Source organism: Abramis brama (genome assembly GCF_963993115.1).
Source record: "Abramis brama genome assembly, chromosome: 10".
Lineage (NCBI taxonomy): Eukaryota > Metazoa > Chordata > Actinopteri > Cypriniformes > Leuciscidae > Abramis > Abramis brama.
Window position 1 is genome coordinate 26048946 of NC_139972.1, and position 21276 is coordinate 26070221.

A 21276-nucleotide genomic window follows, 5' to 3' on the forward strand; every position below is an offset into this window, starting at 1 on the left:
TCTTCTTTCTTTCATTCGTTGCCTCTAATGATGGTCCCATTAGTGGAAAACTTCCAATGATGTAAAAAGGCCATTCAAACTCATTTTAACCTGAAATTGGCAGAACTAATGACATTTTCTCTTCTTGGCCTAGGGTTCCCTTGAGAGAGAGGTACTTGACTGGGGCTTTTGGATGTCCTTTAAGACACCTTGGGATGTTTGTGAAATCATTTGCTCTATATTACATGGAAATGCCTATATAAAACAACAATGCATTTAAAAACAGTGCCAATGTCTATTACAAATTTCTTACACTTTTTTTTTCCCAATTCAAAAGAAAACTGACTCGTAAAGTACTAAGATGACAGCTTATACAGCAGCGGACCACACAATGAGTGGTTCACTAACTGTCCTTGAAAATTCAGCAGATTCAGACAGCCTTTCCAGCAGCACGTAATGGCCCGCCTCACACAGACGGGGTCCTTTGAAGACGGGACCTCAGCAATTAGGAATTTAACAATGACAATTTGCACCCTTCAGTCTTTTTCTTTCCAGGCAGCAAGTGAGTCTTATTCCACTACAGACCTGCCAGCGCCTCTCTATAATGACCTTCGTGAAGGTTTCAAAACCCTTTAATGCCAGCTGAACTGGAAAGAATACTTAATCACAGTGCCGAAGCCAGATCAATACGACAAGTACTAGAGTTTTACTAGCGACACTTTCAGCCAAAGTGAATTTCAAGAACATTTTCAGGCAGTAAATTGCTTTTTCAAAAAAATTAAGAAAATCATGTTAATGTGCGAGTCCACCACAAGGGGGTGGCAGAAAGCGAAAGGTTTTGACTAAACGCTGATTGGGGGTGCAAATTAAACACATTAAAATGCATCTTATAGGAAAAGTCTTATTCTGCCACAAGAACCCATGCAGACTCTGAGTCCCTCTGAAAACATGGTATTACGTTTCTTACTCTGACCGTACATTCCTTTTGAGAAATTATAATAGCACCAGCTCCTGAATGTCCCTCCGGACTGCCAATCATAGATAGAAGCCAGAGGCAAAGAGCTTGACAGAGACATCGAGCCCAAGTTACTGTCAACTTCAGAGATGTGATATGGAGCTGAACTCTGAGGTTCACCTTCCTCAATTGTAACTGTATCCAAAGGGACATTTTTTAATAGTAGACCAGCTTAGCGAATAACCGCAGGTTAAGAGGGACTCTGTGAGGTTTTAATTGAACTGGATAGGCCGGTTTTTGGATGGGACAGCAGCAGCAACGATGCTAATGTATGAATCAATAAATGGATCGATTCTGTTTTAGATTATTCTAGAGCAGAAAAATTGGCAAACACATCTTAAATTCTAGTACTTTCCATGAACAAGGCACAAAGCACAAAGCAACGCCAGGTACTCTTCAACAAATGGTCAGTGAAAAGAGGCGCCTAACGTTCAGATAATGTTGGCGAACCACATGCAGTGCACCAAATTCATGGAAAGTGCCATTAACATCATCAGAAGAAAGCCAGCGATTGACTAACTCTATATAATTAACGTAATGTGCAGGAAATGTCAGGTGCAGGCCAAATGGTTTTGATTGAAATCGTACATTGGCTTATAGTTTTAGGAACACTTGACAGTTGTTAATCTCTTCCATTACCAGTTTAAGACAGATGATTCGCCCCACTGATTTTTCGAAACGTACCACCAGCACAAATGCTTTTAAAAAGGACAGATTTGTGGGATTGTGCCGTCAAAATGCGTCCTCAGCACGACCCCATCATTCTCATTCAGTCTGACCTCGTATGAAAAGGACCTGAGCATCATTATCTTTTCTCTTAAACTGAAGCACTGCATTACCCAATATTGATTCAGGAACTGCTCAGATAAACAAGTCAAGGTACACTGAAAGAAAATCAAAGTAATAATGAAGGTTTCCGTTGTGCGGTTACAAGGAGAATGGCATCTATAGTTTCTCGTGTCTTAAACAGGTTTTCCTCAGTGAACTGTGTTTCTGAATCTCTCTCTTCCCTTTTTTTTTTTTTTTTTTTGTACAAGAGCCTCGGGCGTAACCTACCACATTCACAGGAACGGGGCGAAGAGAATACAGGAAGCTTTTGTTTCCATACCTGTGAATACTGCTCTATTTCAACAAGTCAGAGGGAGCGATTTCTGTGTTTGTACTTGACCTGGCGACAGATATGTTCCTAAACAATGATAGACCACAATGCTTTCCTACACTGACAGATCTGTTGAAAATGGTGAAATGTCATGATATTCCAAGGCCCACATGCAGAAACCAAACATCCGTTGTTAACAACAAACCCTCTTGAGTTCCCCTCATTAGACTTGTGACATGCACAGAAAGGTCTAACAAGAGATCAGCCTGGGTCATGTATGTTATTTCCTTCAGCGCAAAACTGCATTTCAGATTCTACATCCTTATTTTCCCTCTCTGCGCTCACCCATCGCCAAGTGCCCGCACCTCGTGTTGATGCATTAGGAACAAGCCTTTTCACGTAAATATTTCACCTCTCCCTCAAACAAAAGACTGTTGGCATTTGTTACCGAGCTGTCCAAACAATAATTAACAGAGACTAAACAGTCGTCAGGATGAGCAAAGGTGAAAGTGTGAGACTGGGAAATTGGAGAAATTGCATAGAGGAAAACAACCCACCCTGCAATGGAGGTGTCCTGGACTGTTTATACAGATAAAACATAAATACCCCTCTGCCCATATACTGATAAAAAAATAACACGCTTTGCCTTTTTCCCAACATGGATTACTCCTAAATGGCCAGATAATACCCCATGAAATCCCTTGTCTGAAATACATTATCTGGCCATTTAGGAGTAATCCATGCTGGGAAAAGAGCACAACGCGTGTTAATTTTTTATTAGTATATGGGCAGTATTATTTTTTTTGGAGTGACACATGCAATAGAAACATTGGGTTTTGCTTTAATGGCATCCGTTCATACAACCTCTGCCCACTGAGCAATGTGACGTCGGAGTGACGTCATTTTCGTGTAATTTTTGGACGTCCAAATTCGGTCCATTGAAGGGGTTGTTTTGTGACGCCAGGTGACGTCTTTTTTCGACGTCTTCCGCACGTCTAATGTTGACGTCACGAAAATCACGAAAGTTCGTTTGTGGGAAGAAGGAAGGAGACGGGGTCGGCTTGCTGTGGATCGTGTGTTTTAATAGATAAGTCTTTTCCAAACAACACGCTCAGTGCGCTCAAACAAAACAGCGGCTTCTTTAGGCTTCTCCTCATGAGACGACAGGCACACACACACACACACACACACAACACACACACTCTTGCTTTCCCTGGGAATCGAACCCGTGATCTTAGCGTTACAAGCGCCAATGCTCTACTGTTTGAGACGATCAAATGGAGTTTTTGGAAAATGATCTTAAATAATTATAAATAATCTGTATTCATATCTATTAATCATGTTGATAATAACAATGTTGATATTTGTAAATAAAATGTAAATTTCCTGCACCTGTCATAGACGTCCAAATGACGTAAAAAAAAATTACCCAGTTCAAAGGTCCAATGCTGAACGTCAATATGACGTCCAAGTTGGGTCATGGTTGGACGTCCAAATAGTGGACCTAGTTTGGACGTCGAATAGATGTCCAGAATTGGTCATGGACCGACGGACCCAATATAGACATGATCTGCACTGGGTGGTATGATTTGAATTCCAGGTTTAAATTAGACTTTAAATCTCACATGATCTATGTGGTCTAAAACTTCTGGACTCTGTATATTTAATATATAAGGTGTGGTTAAAGGTTTCCAGTGCAGGATATAGCTTGCTCAAAAGTTAGCGTCCATCTACAGCCCGACCTGACTTACCACCAAGAAAAGAACCAGGACTTTTACAAAGATTCAAGTCAGAGGTGAACCACTTCAAACGACTCAACCCAGCAAAGCTCATGCTAAATCCTGAAAAACTCCAAGCTCAAAACAAGATTACTGCGCAGTGGACATTCAATACCTGACAGTGGGTGGTCGCCTCAAATCTAAAACAAGTGTTCTTCCGTGGACAGGCTGCATGGGGGAGAACACGCCACCATGGTCTTTTACTGATTGAATGTTTACAAACCCATTTGGTCCGCCCCTGGTATGAGCATCAGCCTCTAATTTCTGATCTAATTTGTTTGTGAATGTTTTTGGTTGGAATGTTGTCTCACTATGAGAGTTTGCATGCGTATGCTTGATCTTGAGCGGGGCAGAAGGTATCAGTGGCTCATGTAATCTGCCAAATCAACACTAAATAAACCCATTCGGTGGGTAACGGTGTACGATCACACATGCCAGCATGCATCTGGAGCACTCAAGGAATTATATAATGATGCACAGAAAATTTGGTCACAGTAAACTTCTAAAAATATACAAAAATCATCCAAAAGAGAAACTAGGTCAGAAATGTATGAATGGGAAACCACAACAATATGGGTGCAGATGTGCAGTTGTGTTATCCAAAAATCTGTTATTGTTGTGCCACTGTGCTCTGTTTTCTGCACATCACAACAATATGTGTGAAAAATGTAAGATATCTGTGTGAAATTGAGATTGTTTAAAGCCAATATCACATTGATCAATCCTAGCTATGTTTCCATTTTTATACAAATTTTGGGATGTTGCATTAAAAATGCTGGATGGAAACACGCTCAACTGATTTTATCCAATAAGAAGACATGCTCATAAACTATGATGGAAACACATTCACTGAATAAATCCCTCAATGCGCAACAACAAACTCGCATGACTTTTCCTCAAGAGAGGATGTGATTGGATAACTGGACTAGTGGACTAATTTCATTGCACAGCATCTCAAATGCTGTTTTGGTCATTCTGAAATGCCTGAGCCAAAGCCTGTCATCAAACTGTTTGGGTATAATTACCTCCCAGAACTGCCACACACGATTGCGTTCCCAAACACCAGGCATCCACCATCATCAAGATAACATGAAAGAGTTTATTTCATTTTGTCTGCACGCTCTGAGGCACAACTTATGATGGCCAAAAAAGAGCCACAGTTGCTTCCCCGACTGCAGAAACTTCCATTTTTATTACAAATATTTTGTGCCAATTCCACAGGAAGTGACCATTTTGTTATCTTGAACACACAGGATGGAAACTGTGCTTTATTCACAAATGTTTTATGTGATAATCCAATATTTCCAACTTTGGATGGAAACATACTGTACGGAGGGTTGGTTGCACCAATTGAATGATGCTAGTGTAATAATTTATAATATAATTGAAACATTTTGATAACATTAAAAGGACTGACACTGTAGTTATTGTAAGCAAAAAGGCTGATTTTCTGCATTTTGTTTTTTTGGGGGGTTTTGACCAAGAAATTTTGGTGCATTAGTGCTAAGTATCAAGAATACCCAACGCACGCTGCCACGGTACAGATCATTTAGTTTAACACTGCGGTACAATATCAAAGGAGAAGTGCGCTGGCTTGGAGTTGTCAGCAGGGATCTTTCAAGCCCAGACTAGAAAAAAACACAGACTTTTTTTACTTTTCCTCCCACAGTGCATTTGTGCCAGCCATAATGATGAGGAAAACGTAAAAACAATTAGACATGGAGAGAAGGGGAATATTTTGAGAATGAGAAATGACTACTGGAACGTAAATCCGACACTAAGCGAAGGGTATGGCCAAACACATTTACGCTGTCAAAGGCAGACGAGTATAAAACGAGACATTGAGGTACACTGCACCCTGACATCATTTTAGCAGGGGTGATTTTAGAACGATTAAAGGATCTGATACCTTTTTGTGGTCCTGCATTCATCATAATAGTGTACTGACTCCTATAAAAACCTGCACATACCCAAAACATCATTAATCTTTGGAAAATTTGACAGATTATTTGGCGATTGAGCTAAAAGCAGCATCTAAAAGGCGCCATTGCCCGTAAGACTATATTGTAAAACTCAAGATGGTCCAAATTCGGCTAAACCAGGCATCCAGTTTCAAAAACGGGTGGATATGGGCAGGTGAGAGGGTCTCTTTCTTTCTCTTTTCTAAGGAGCAGCTAATCTCCTCTCAGGTTTAGAATCCTCAGCTGGATGCTTTGAGGAGAAGGAAGTGAGGGGTGGGTAAACTGCTGGGCTCTCACAGGAGGGATTAGAGCAGCCATATATCATTGTGACAAGCCTTTTCAGCGCATGACAGGCCACAAGGCCCCGTGTGTGAAGGAGATCCTGTGACACTTCCTGTCACTCATTGACCAGGCACTGATAGGGCTAGAAATGACCTTTATCACACCGTCAGATCACCTTACTGACACTAAGGCACATGTTAAAGAATTGTTATAAAGACTATCTATACATCTATCTGGTCAGTTTGTTTTTTGAAAGAAAAAAAATTATATTCAGCAATGATGCATTCAGTTGATAAAGACATTCATAATGTTACAAAAGATTTTATTTCAAATAAATACTGTTCTTTTGAACTTGCTATTTATCAAAGTATGCTGGAAAAAAATATGAGAATGATCTATCTATCTATCTATCTATCTATCTATCTATCTATCTATCTATCTATCTATCTATCTATCTATCTATCTATCTATCTGTCTGTCTGTCTGTCTGTCTGTCTGTCTGTCTATCTATCTATCTATCTATCTATCTATCCATCCATATCTATCTATCTATCTATCTATCTATCTATCTATCTATCTATCTATCCATCCATATCTATCTATCTATCTATCTATCTATCTATCTATCTATCTATCTATCTATCTATCTATCTACTCTCTCACAAAGCTGCTGTGTGGCTGCTAGCGTCACACTTCCCTCAGCCTGGAATTAATGTAGAAAACTTTTCATATTACAAACATACTGTGGAAAGACTGAAAGAAATTATTTGTTTAATGAGGCCTGTCATTGTTTACACACAATGAATCACGCAAGCATCTCTCCATTGTCTATGTGGAGGGTGATTAGTGTGAAATAGTTAAGCAACATGGAGGTCCATTTCATGGAGGTTTCTGTCTTAGCTTCACTGAAATGTGTCGAAAGCCTGAAATCAAATCCTGTCCTAAAAGTAATCTATCACTGACCAAACTGGACACAACTAAGGCATGTTGAGAAAGAAAAGGCAAAAAAGACTAAATGTTTTTAATGAAGACTGAATGTGTATTTATGAGAAGATGTTTACTGATCCTTATCAAATATCCAATGTTCTCAAAACAATAAATTCACCAAATAAGTGCTCCACATGCACAAACATCTGGCATGGAAAAACAAACCCAAAGATCCCAATCAAACAATCCTGAAAGACTACAGCGACAAACTCCCCCAAATGTCATCTTAAACTACCCTTAACAAAGATCTTTTTTAGTGCAGACAAAAGAAACAACAAGCATACAAGTAAATTTTTTATACAATATGTTCTAAATGCATTCATTTTTACTTACAGAAATAATACAGTCACACATACAGTCTTTACTGGTAAATTACCAGTAACAGATCATGTGTGAACAGGACCTTTTCAAATATAACGGTAAATTGGTTCTGGCAATTTACCAGTAAGTGAATGTGTAACATTACCAGTAAATTACCGGTATATGTGCTGTGTGAACGCGGAATGAAGATAACCGGTATTTTGCACGTACTACTGTAGGTCAGAATGCGCTGACGTAAGAAGTGATTTCGGCCAATCAGAAGCCGTTGAAAGAGCAACGGCTCTGGGCCATTCATAAAATTATGACGCAGATGACGCGTTTACTCAGCACTGTTTACAAATGTCTTCAAATTGGAGTGACTAAAAGCCGAAACTAAAGCGATTTTCCTTGCTTTTCCTTTTACCGGTAAAGTCGTTCTGGCTATTTTACGGTAATTTACCGGGATTGCTGCGTGAAAGGGGCTATCATCAGGTAATTTTGACACTGAAACTCATTTATATTAGCTATAGCTATTTTAAGAGGGGTCATTTTATATTATATAATGTGAGCCAAAAACAGTCCTGACAGAAGTATGTTAGTTTAATTGTTTTAGTTTGGTTTTGTTCCTTTATTCCTGTTCCCAGTCATTGTTAGTTTCTATAGACGTTAATTGAGTTCCACACCTGTTCCCTGTTGCGTTAACTAACTTCCATTGTGTATTTAAAGGCACAATATGTAAGATATTTAGATTCAAATATCCAAAAACCACTAGAACAATGTTATATATTTTGTTGACTTGTGTTCTTACATTATTCCCAGACATTTCCAACAATGTTTAAATCCAGAGAAATCAGCCATTTTAATCAGGACACAGACCGTGTCAGTATATTTCGTCGCCTGTCAATAATCATATCCGCATTACCCTTGATTTCCAGTTTTACTTTCATAGAAACCATGGAAACACCAAAGACTCTTTAATATATAATATGTGCTTTATTAGACAGGTGAGCAACTGTTAGGATACATTTTTCAACAGAAAACTAATCATTGTTATATAGCTCAACACGAGTATTGTTAGTCTTATTGTTTGAATCTCTTGTTTTCTTGATTTACTGCAAGTAACATGTTTTTCACCAGGTGAAAACGACAACTCCCATGATTTAACGCTCATTCATGGCGTTATCAAGCTATGCCTTTGTTTTGAATAAGCAGCCTCTAGCGGCGAACATTACATATTGTGCCATATGCCTTTAAGTCCTGAGTTTTCCTTAGTTCCTTGTCTAGTGTTAAAATTGGCTGCATCCGAAAGCTGAAAAATGCTGTCTTCTGAGGATGCATTCCAAGGTAGAAAGGCATCAAGTCACATCCGAATCCAAAGTTAGCTTTGCTTCCTGTCTCCTGACTCAGATCCCTTCATCTGTATCCTTTACTGCCTTTTTATATCACACAAGTTGAGCTAAAAATAAAGATGGCATCTGAAAGGTGGTCAGTTTGTGTGTAAATGTGTTTCTGACCAACGTTTTCCACTTCTAATGTCATTTCTACCTAGAAATTACTATTGAAGTAATTAAATGTTTGCCAAACGCAGCCTGCAAACTCCTTTCCTGATAAGGCAGCGAGGGAAAGAGTCAGCTGCCTAAGCTTTCAGACGCAGCATTTATGTTTAAGCCTGTAGCCTTTATTGTTTCTGGTAGTCATTAAAAGTTAGTTTGATTGTCACACGACTCTCTTTGATTATCTACTGCTGCTCACCATAACAGACACTCTTCAACCCTTAACATTTTTTTTTACAAAAACAGACCTGTCCATTATTTCTTACCGTGCTTTTAAGAAACACAACTTTATATGTGAAATGAGCAAAAGTTCTGATTGTAACATATTGAAAAAACATGTTTAAGCAGACTGCATTGTCTATTGTTGTGCCTTAGTTAAAGTTCAGATAAGATTTATGACCAGTTTATGCATAAATCAGTATTTACAGTACGTTTTCATAAAGCATCAATCTATTTCATCTTAAAAGATCAAGAAAAATTTAATTGCTTGTGATACAACCCTTTTAAAGTTTCCCAATGGTGATCATCAAAACTTGATTTTGACTGTATGACTGATGCCAGTGGAATAAATTCAGTGTAGTATTAGGCAATGGAAAGTCTATATACTTAACCGTTGGCTCATCGAAAAACCCTCAGGCGTGACAAGCAGCAGAAAACGTCTGACGGTTTCATCGACATGCACTGCATCTCAAAAACGATCTGGATAAAATACAGAATTAAGAGGCACGACCTCTAACTGAAAAAACCTTATGTCATGTATGAAGGTAGTTGGACGGGTCAGAACTCACAAAGCGAGTCTTGGCAGCTATTTTGTGAAGCATGAATAAGCGCATCTGGGAGGAATTATCTTCATTATTACGGGACCTATGAGCGTGATTTATGCTTGGTCTTTATCTGCACTTCCACTATCTCACAAAAATAAGCATTTTATCATGACGAACACACATTACAGCCACTCCCTCTGCTGTCTGAGCGTTTTTAATGGGGGCCGCAGACAGACGGGGCAAATTCACACATCGATCTTCATGACACAGAGTTGTGCTGACACTACAAAGAGTCTAGTAAGACACATCTGTGCAAGATTCTTTCTCCGGACCCACAATGACTAATACATAGTGATGATTTTTTATTATTCTCAATAGGACACGTTTTAGACCTCCTGACCAAGCACTGAAACAAGGTTCCTCTTGGATGCTCGAAGACCTTTTATTCATGCCAGATCAGGCTCAGATAAAGCTTGTAAACAGAGCAATAATTTCACATTTTGGGTGAACTATATCTTTAACAGATATAAAGATATCTCATTAAGAAAATTACCTTGGAGTGATCGATCTCAATTCCATAGAGCAGAACATTTCCCTGTATGACTTCAGACGCCAGACCCATGAAGGCTGTTAACTCATCTGTCTTTTGGCTATCGACGGACTGCTTTGTCATGTTCAGCTGTACCTGTCAACAAAAAGAAGAAAAAACATATCCATTCATTTACAGCAGGGTTTCGCAAACAGGGGGTTTGTGAGTGAACGGCAGGGGGTTCATGAGTTGATGAAAAGTATAATTAATTAAATCATACAAATGTAAAATTGAATCTAAAATCTTAAGATTCCTAAAATCTAAAATAAATAAATGATAGTAAATAAATCAAACTGAAACATTTACTTATATAACATGCATTTTTATATATGTATAACTATTGTAACTATTAACTGGCATCAAAGAAATGTGAACATGAGAATGATAATTGAATGTTATTGAAATTGTTATTGTTATTGTTAAGTTATTGAAATAATAACTTAAAATCTAAAATTACATAAATAGTTTAAAAAATAAAACATTTACTACATGTCATGTAACTATTAACTGACATCAATATTAACTTAAAATCTAAAATTGAATAAATAAAAAAGAATAATTAAAATAAAACATTTATTAAAAAGATTAAATATTTCATATGCTTACCTGCATGTCATGTAAACATTAAATGACATCAGAGAAATGTGAACACAGAATGTGTTGTTAAATTATTGAAATATTAACTTAAAATATTTCAAGTAAATATTTTAGGTCAAAGGAGTTTGGCTGACAAAAAGGTTTGGGAATCTGTGATCTATAGGAATTAAGAAATATAAAAAAATATAAAAAAACGTTCTTTACTGACTATAGTGAGTGACAACGATCCATATAGGAATTGATCATCCCATACTAACCCGCCACTTATTTGAATAAAATATTCCCTATTCTTAAAAAAAACACTTTTGATATATGTGTAAGAGGCACATTCATTTTAAAAGTACCCCATAGTACTCATTCAAAAAAAACCAAAAAACTCACGAGTTCTCTGTGTATTTAGACAGGTTAGGCTCCCATGCGAAACAGTGAGAACCAGCTCTGAGCGAAAAGTTTCCATTGCAACTGACCCAGCATTCACCGATCCGTTAAATTAATGCAGTTTATTTTTCCGTTCGCTTACATCACCATTTCAGGAAGATGTGGCTTGTATGTATACGCACCAAATAAAACAGACTGTGCTCATTTTGCAAATTGCTTAAAGAAAAACATATTTCTAACAGAGGTCATAGCCTGTAGAAATGGGGGAAATGCTGTTTACTCTATTATGAAACTCCAAAAGCACAAAAAAGTAACTGTGACAGCCAAACAGGAAATGTAATAGCATGTTAAGCGGATACAAATGTAGAGTCAAGCAAACCTCTGAACAGCTCTTTATAAAAAAAATCTTGAAGTAGGGCTTGAGAATTTACTCGCAATCACACGCTCTCACAGCCACATGTGTTATCATATCATCACATCTGTGGTGGTGATAAGAGCAAAGCATCTGTGAAACACTAACAACAAGTGAAAACATAATGATGGAGAGTAGAGGTTATCTAACAGGGCTTCAGAGGGAATGGTAAAGGAAGCACATATGGATTCCCACAGTGGTGTGTGTATCCCTGGATTCAGACGTCAGAACTGCAGGAGCAGAGATTTTGTGTTTTCGAAACACATTTAAGAAATTAATCAGGGTGAGAGTGATGTTTTGAGGTACAAATGCTGGATAAGAACCAGGAACCAAAACATCAAGGGTTTTTCCAACTCTCAACACTGCCATCAAGCAAATGTGCTTCAGGAAAAAAAAAAAGATGCTCTTGTTGATTTTACTTTTTAAAAGTAATTTGCCCTAAAGCATTTGAACTGGACAAGATCATGTTTTGGTCTAATCACGCACAAATACCTTAATTTACAGTTAAAATAACAGAGGAACACATACAAAATTATTTAAAAACAACACAAAGAGAGCTTGGCCCCTTGGCTGTTTAGATGGGGGTGTATGGAAACTTACCCAAACAATAACTACTGGGTATAAACGAGCGTGGCCAAGGTCCTCAAAACGTTTCACCATTTCTAAGACCCCTGAGAAGTTTGATCCACTCATCTAAAAAAAAAAAAAAAAGAAGACAAATCATGTTAGTCACACCAAACTAAATTTAAGGGGGCTAAATTATGTCTTTAAATACTACTGTGAACATGTATAACAGACTTACTCAAATTAAACAGAAGCTCTTATGAGTTTTGATTAGAAATGGTTTACGTTATACACCAAACATTTCAATTCCATTTTATTATTTATTTATAATTAAACAAGAAATATAATGTATCCATCAGGAATTGACGGAATCATAATAATACATACATTACTGTTCAAAAGATTGGGGTCAGAATTTTTTTTTTTAAAGAAATTCTTATTTTTATTCAGAAAGGACACATTAAATGGATCAAAAGTGACAGTAAAGACATTTATAATGTAACAAAAGATTTCTACTTCAAATGAAGGCTGTTTTTTAACTTTGTATTTATAAAAGAATAAAAAATATTAAGCAGCACAACTGTTTTCATCATTAATAATAATAATAATAAATGTTCTTTGAGCAGCAACTTAGAATGATTTCTGAAGGATCATGTGACACTGAAGACTGGAGAAATAATGCTAAAAATCAGCTTTGCATCACAGGAATAAATTACATTTGAAAAATATAGAAAACAGTTAAATTGTAAAAATGTTTCAAAATATATATTTTTTCTGTATGTTTAATCAAATAAATGCAGCCTTGGTGAGCATAAGAGACTTCTTTCAAAAACATAAAAAAATCATACTGAGCTCAAACTTTTTAAGGGTAGTTTACTGTACATACCAGAGTTAATCCAGACTAAATTCTTGTTTGCAAAAATGCTATTTGGCTTTTAGTCAACACTATCCAATAGCCTAGACTTACTAAGTAATGTCAGCAAAAAAGGAAAGATCAAGTTGTTATATTTTGATATCAAGATTTTAAGACAAACCATTTTTGAATAATATTAACAGATGAATCATTCACAATAAGACCAGTTACATGCAATACGAAATTCAATTTTGATTTATGTGAAATTACTTGTGCATGTGTCTACCGTTGACGTACAGATATGTAAATGAAGTTTTGGGTTTTAGACAGGTACTCTGCGTTACTCTCCTTTGCACATGATATGACGTCTGTCTCAATCTGTGAAAAAGAGAAAATACAATAAAACAAGCAATATCACAATCAGGGCAGACAGAGAAAAAAATATTATTTATTAATATCTAATATATCATCCCTTTTCGTAAAAAGCAACACAACCACAGATGCTCTACATATGAAATCATAGTCCTCATATCAAATCATATCCTGTCCCTGGCCTTGTTGAATATCTTGTACAGAGATGAAATAAACAGAAATAAACAGAAGTGTTTGGCATGGACTCGACCTTGAAGAGAAAATTGGAATTATGAAATGGAATATGAATTGGAAACACATGCAGGGACTTATTCGCTCTTGAAAGATAACCAACCGCGGCTTTAGACGAAAACCAGTTCGCTCCGAGCTGTGGATTTACGAGATCATTTCGACATCTGAACCAGGTTGGGCTGTTGAGCCCACACGAATGCTGTTCACAGGTTATTTGAATGGTGGCAGACCAAGAATAAGCGCTTCATAATGACAAAAATCAGTTTCAACAAGCCATACACCTCATTAGGCGTCATAGGTCACGCAAAAATTCTGGTAATGCTTTAATTTCCACGCATTTACAATCAATTGACATTTCTGATCATTCTTAGGGATTTGTGAACTATTCAAAAAGAGAAATGTGTTTTTACCAGGCAAGGAGTTCAATTTTAACCGCAGTTACGTGTTGGGAATCATGTCGGCTCATGTTGTGCTTTAATCCGAGGTTGACGTAGGAATACATTACAGCCAAGAGTTATGCAGTATCACTGAAATGCCAGGATTACATGTAGTCAATGGAATTTTATAGTCTCAGATGGATTTAAAGTGGAAATTTTCGTGTGAGATTTACTTATGTGGCTTAAGATGATATATACACTACCTGCATGCTCTCAGCTCTAAATTATCTTGAATTACCACAGCTGAGGAATGTGAATATCACTCTCAGTCACATACGAAACGTCACGTTCGAGATCTGCACCTAATGGCGCACGGATTCAGACTTTAATCCTCCATTTCCAAGCAAAAAGAGTTCGCCCCTAGTGAACATGAGCCTTTGATGAAAGTAGACGGCAACCCGTTCCAGTTCTTATCTGCAGCATACACGGGTGTAATTATTACATCTCGCTAAAAGGATCATCTTATCACTCTCTGTTGTCCTTTATAACCAAAATACGTAGCCAGGGCCAATCGTACCACCTGCATATGCCTGGAACGGGCTCAACTCGAGTTCCACATCGCTGTAATGGAGACACTGTAATGGGGATTATATTTACCAAATGGCACTGGGACAAATTCAAATCTCCTGCTTTTCTTTCATCTCCCTCGAGCCGTAGGAACAGCTCGGGAGAACTGACCCTGGCCGGCACCTGGGGGAGCGGCAACGTCTGGAACCAATCAGCCGTACGGGACGCTGGGTGCTCTCATGTTCGCAACATTATCAAGAGGAGGACATGTGCTTGATGAAGAACTTGGAATGGCTACAAAGGAGGATGGTCTTCCATTGCATGGAGCCCGAATGAAACACATCATATTTCCTTTTTGTCAGTGCACTGGAAGATGGATCTCCTACCGCGAGAGCTACAATGCGAAGACAAATCTCAAGCTGGACCGGCTCCAAAAATCAAAGTGGAATAAGTGGGAAGGTGGTCACACTTGTACAAGACACCTTATCCATTTCAGCAATTACATCTAATGGTACGGCTCGATTATTGCTCAAGCCATCTGTGACTCCTCATGCTTGGTTCTGTGGGGAGCGGGGGGTAGGAAATTGGGGTAAAAGGAGTCTGGATGGAGATAGATATATTTAAACATCTTAATACTCAATTCATTCCAAAGCAAATATTAACTAAACCGTAAGAAGAAGGATGTCATCTTCAACATACCATGTTCAGATTTTTCTGAAGCGTTTTGGCCAACTCGACGGCTTCTGCTTCAGATCCTGCGATGATACACGCTGACATCGAAAGAGTCTCTGAAGGGGAAATAAAAAGAAGGTTTCAAGTAGTGTTGCTTTCGTCAACGAAAATTATGACGAAATATTGTCGTCAACGAACCGTTATCACCTGACGAAAACGAGACAGGACGAGACATAAATGCTGGTCATGTGACGATGACTAAAATACATGTATAATGCAATATCGTTGACGAATAAAAACGAGACTAAATGTGGTTTACAAAATAAAAACTATGCTAAAATGTCTCTTCATTTTCGTTGACCGAGACGAGACGAAATGTTTTAACGTCACGACGAATGAGAGAGTTGTGCGTGAACCCATAGCTTTGGGTTTAAATTCTGGTTTGCGATCTGGTCACCCGATTATCAGCGAATTTAACAATATTACTCCATTAGTTATTCTATTAAAATGTCTCATTTATATATCTGACACATTCATAATCATTACTTTTGCCGGTTCTTTGTGACAGCTGTTATGTGCGTTATTGGCAGCGTTTCGGTTACATGAACGCGTCACCGCATCAGCACCAGAACATTTTAGAGAATAATCGCACAACCTATTCGATATTCTATAATTAAATAAACTAATCGAATATCCAAAAATCGTGACTCATCCCTGCATGGAATCTCTTGTTTCTTTTCCCAAATCTTCACTCACATCTCACCCATTTTCTAAAGGGATTATAAACGTTTCTTCATTGGTTCGCTTTTATAGGCCTATTATATTCGTATTCTTTACTGTGGTAAAGTAGAAAACGCTGTAGGACAGATAGCCTACATTTGTACTTGCATGTCAAATTCTTTTTAACACAGTTTGTGCTTGTTAGGCTATATTAGACGGGCGCGTCAAGTTTAGTTGTAAAGCGCGTTTCACACACGCGGGTGATTTTTAGTTTCACCTTCTCTGGCAGCACAATCTCAAACATAGCCTAAATATTTCACCCTTGTGGAGGATAAAATTCGCTCTTCAGACCAATTTACATCAAGTAGAAAACATGAAGATATCATAAAGAGATCGATGGTCTTTCCTGCTCGTGTCCCACATCCCTCTCAAAGCGCAGTGGTAGGCTATATCACGCGTCTTTGTGTGGAAATATAAAACGAGTTTTTTTTTTGTTTTTGTTTTTTTAAATAACCCCCCAACCACCGCCGGTAGTTGGTCCATTACCGCGGTGGTAAAAAAAAAAAAACTGCCACCGTCACAGCCCTAAATATACTAAATATAATAAGATAATCTTGTTTGAAATTCTATATTGACTGGGTTAAATAGAATTGCATTACTAAAAAGAGACTAAAATACAATTTTCATTGACTAAAACTAGACTAAAATGTCATCAGTTTTCGTTGACTAAAACTAGACTAAAATGTCATCAGTTTTCGTCGACTAAAACTTGACTAGACTAAAAAGAGTATGAACGTGACTAATAAAAACTAAAATGACAGCTTGACACAAAGACTAGACTAAAACTAAAATTAAAACAGGCCGCCAAAAACAACACTAGTTTCAAGACTAAACATAAGAAAGTACAAGAGCATTGCCAAACTGAGTATATTTTGATGTAATCTTAGTCACTCTAAGTTAACCTTGTTTGTAACCCAGTGTTGTTGGAAATGCTACTCTGAAGCTTCACAGGGTTTCACTAATCTAACCAGGGGTGAGAGTGTTGGTCAGCTAAACCTCAAGTTCAAAATATTGATGCTATTTAGGAGGACAGGGGTCTTATCTTAAATATCTTAAATACGACTATAAAATAATATAGTTTACTTTTACAATATAAGTAGTATTTATCTGGAACAAAAACAATGAGGTTCTAGGCAACAGCATTAAACTTTAATTAAACATTTAACTTTAATTAAATATAACTGGATCAAAACATAGTGACGAACAGAAACATTTCAAGAATTTGCTACAAAACTGTGTAAAAGTGCTGGACTCATTTTGATTGATTCAATACTTTTCTTTAAATAAAATAATTAAAAAAAAGAATAAAATAATAAAACAAAAACAAATTTTTTTTTGACTGGGTCACAAATGCTGTGTGTTCTTTCTTGTGAGTAAATTCCTTAAGGAACAGGATTTATTTAATGTAATATTAACATTTAGCTCAAGCGCACAGGACTCAAATACATAAGCTTCTATCATACTGAAAGCTATCGAAGTTAATCAGAGGTCTTAGTAACAATCCTGGCATTCAAACTCAAGGATAAATGGCTTTTTCCCGACGTTTCTCCAAAGGTAAAAACAGGGATATAGTGGACTAGGCAAAAGGAAACTTTAAATACAGCCAAAGGGATACTTTATTGTAAAGACAGACATCAGAAGGGGCTAAGTGGCCCAATACTCAGCCAAGTTTAAAACATTTTTAGGCAATTTGTTGTTTTATTCCACTTAGGTTGACATTATGGAAATGGGTTACAAGCCAACAGCAGCTTAATGCACTGATTGAATAGACGGGTCATAATCTTATTACCTGAGTGCATGGAAACATTTGAACCACCAATACAATTGAACCACCACATACTGTTTTTAATGGCAAAATAGAAAGTTTTGTCCACTTTGTTTGATTTCTGTCCAAACCAGAGAACTGGCCCCCTGCTTGGTCAACTCATATCTTACAGGTCATAATAGGTCACTTTTGTAATTCCTCTTAAAAAGATTGTTTGTATATAAAAAGACAGACATCTTGAAATGGCGGTCTGCTTCTGTGGTTCAGTCTCTTTTTGTATATTTACATACAATTTACTAACAGTTTGTTTTTGCCCAATGATGTCTCTAACTGTGGAAAACAACCTACTTTGACTTGCCCAGTTCAAATCAAACAAGATCAACTCTGCAATAACAACACTGAATGGCATTATTGTATTCCCAGCAATGACTAAAATCAGTGGCTTGTGAAATATTGTTTTCTTTATTGCACAACTTAAATACAATACCTTTAATAATAGCCTCCGCAGCTGCTAGATCTCGCTTGTATGTTACCTACAAAAGAGAAACAAGTGTTATAAAACATCACATTAACGGACTGGGCAAAAATAACTGTTTGTGCTTGGTAGAAATGTGCCAGATATGACTGAATATTAGTTTTGTGGTCGTACACATTGTTAGGAATGATTTACGGTTTGTTCCAGTATGTATACAGTGAGGTCAAAAAAGTCTGAGAACACTATGATTATGATTCCACTTTTCATTTTGCTGACTGAACACAAACTGTTTAATTACAGTGGACTATCAGTACAAGAAGTAGAAACAAAAAATATAAATGAATTTTTGAAACTATAAATTGTAGAATCTGACCTTTTTTCCAGGTTTAAATGGGGAAAAAATAAAAACCAATGAAAAAAATGTCAATGCCGTCTCAGACTTTTGGACCCACTATTTATGGCATAAATTCTATATGCATGACAGCGAAAAAGTCATATTTTTTGTTCCTTACTTTCCACAGAGTCGGTGGTCCCTCTATGAGCTTTGCATTCGTGCTGCAGTACTGCAGGGCCAAATGTAGGCACTCTGTGCCGAACTCAAAGTCAGATTCACTGCACTGCAAAGAAGCAATCAGGACAAAATGAAACGAGAAGTTTTTTGCACTGCAAAAAATTATTATCTTCCTCAGTATGTTTGCCTTGTTTTCCAGTACAAATATCTAAAATTGATGCATTTACTTGGGAAGCTTGATGAAAACATTGACAAACAGCAGCATTTAACTAAATATTTTGCACACACAAAAAAAAGCATGCAAGGTAAATAATTATTCTTGAAATAAAATAAAATAAAATGGTGCACTGCAAAAAATTATCTTCTTCCTGAGTATTTTTGTCTCGTTTTCCAGTACAAATATCTAAACATTCTTAAATTAAGATACAAATACAAATACAAATAGCATTTAACTAAATATTTTGTATTAATTATAATATTTTGTAAAGCGGTGCAAGGTCAATAATTTTCTTTAAATAAAATAAAAAATAATAACAAAACCTGATTTGATTGGGGCAATAAGTTTTCTTGAAATAAAATTAAACAAATTAAAATAATAAAATAAAAAGATTTTTGTCTTGTTTTCCATTACAAATACAAAAAATTCTTAAATCAACATAAATTTACTTGAGAAGCAAAATTAGTCTTGAGAAGTCTTGTTTTAACAACAACAACAAAAATCTATAATTTTATTAATATTTTGTGACTTTAAGCTTAAAAAAGAAAAACATTTCTGCCAGTGTGGTAAGAAAAATTAACGTAATTTAATGGAAATTCATTTATTTTATTTTTTTTATTTTTTTGATATATTTTTTGCTTCTCAAGTATTTGTATCTTGATTTAAGAATGTTTAGATATTTGAACTGGAAAAGAAGAGAAATACTGGGGAAGAAAAGCATTTTTTGCCGTGTGAAGTTACTGATGACGTAAATCAGAAGAATACAAACCTTCAGTCAAACACGTGTGTAGGAATGAACTTTTCAGGAAAGACTGTCTCTTACAGAAATGCATGAAGGCACGTGAGATTTCTGTATTAATAAAAATGTCCCTGATTCTGGAACAGTAACACATTGAAAAAGCTGAATAGAGTCCTTGAAGCGAATCGCTCTAAGACAGCGGTTAGATTACACAACCTAAATCATGCCACCCGAGACGTTAGGGGGGCAATATCTACAGCAATATTTCATCCTGGGTGGAGGGGAGAGCTTCGCTTACAGGGCTCTGTGATTTCAAGGCAAATTAAAGGAGAAAGTCCTGCAATCATTTAACCTTTGGCATTTTTTCCCCTCTTTTCATCAACACACAGCCAGACCCTCACGGGGTTGGATGTCTCTTCTTTTGTGAAGCTCAAGCTCTCTGAGACTCAATGAGATGGCATGCTGAAATGGCATCAGTCATTTTGAGGCTACCAGAGAGAGGGTTCTGACACATGGCCGTTGGCTACATCCAAAAGCCCTCACTCAAAACACCCACCTGAAATAACCTCCATTGTAAAAAGCGTCAAACGCGCTGAATACTACATTAAAAAAGAAGTATGGACTGTCTTATGTCACGTGGTGGCAGAGTCTCATAGAAAAGTGGGTTCAAAAAGCAAGGAGAAGCGTATAAATCTTCGCAGACCCTTCACTGTTGGGGTTGGAGAAGAAAAGCCCCAGAAGAGCCGGGGTATCAGGTAACACCCAAGCGGGCTTGATATTACCCATTCTTCAGATTGCCTCATCCGCTGTATTTCTCTATGTCATGGTTTTATCTTTATTTAGAATTAATTGAGGACGGACAGCTGCGACTTGACACAGAAAACTCACGCCAATGTTCGATATCACAGCCAAAAACAACAGGACTGTGAAATCAAAGTTTTCCAGGAGCAAAAAAATTCGGCACCCAAAAAATGGTCCTCTCAGAAGCCCTATAAATCTCAATGCTTCTTTTTAACATTTCTATCTGTTACTGTTGTCGAAAGTTTGAAAATGACCAAAGGCTTAATCGAATCCAAACATTACAAAGTCCTACAGCAATAAACGAGGTACAATACACTCCACCTCCATGAGAAACTTGTCAACATTTCTGTTAAAGCATTGTTTGAGTTGAGATACTGTAATTTTGCAGTCAGCTATGTAACCTAGGCCAGAGTAAACCATTATGATTTATTCTTCTGACACAACACACTACCATGGGAATAATAATAATACTCAAGGCACAGTGCCTTGGAGCAGAATTTACAGAATTTATGCAAATCACAGGTACAATGAACAAAAGAGGTGTATTGCTCCAAGATTTCACCACTGAGAGTTTCTTTGTCACCATGAGGTAATTGCTGTGGTAAGCGCCAAACGCACTGCTCATTGCTACATTAAATGAGGTCACAAAGAATATTGG

The 21276-nt window shown here is 37.1% G+C and overlaps 1 protein-coding gene across 1 annotated transcript in view; it reads right to left on the minus strand.

Moving 5' to 3' along the window:
* crppa (CDP-L-ribitol pyrophosphorylase A) overlaps positions 1 to 21276 on the minus strand; it is a 30412-nt gene that overhangs the window by 4653 nt on the left and 4483 nt on the right. The window contains exons 4-9 of the mRNA XM_084126156.1: positions 18863 to 18967; positions 18363 to 18408; positions 15358 to 15446; positions 13409 to 13489; positions 12295 to 12387; positions 10272 to 10403 (exon numbers count right to left, since the gene is read on the minus strand). Of these exons, the coding sequence (XP_083982282.1) occupies positions 10272 to 10403; positions 12295 to 12387; positions 13409 to 13489; positions 15358 to 15446; positions 18363 to 18408; positions 18863 to 18967 (546 nt within the window). The remainder of the gene's footprint in view (positions 1 to 10271; positions 10404 to 12294; positions 12388 to 13408; positions 13490 to 15357; positions 15447 to 18362; positions 18409 to 18862; positions 18968 to 21276) is intronic.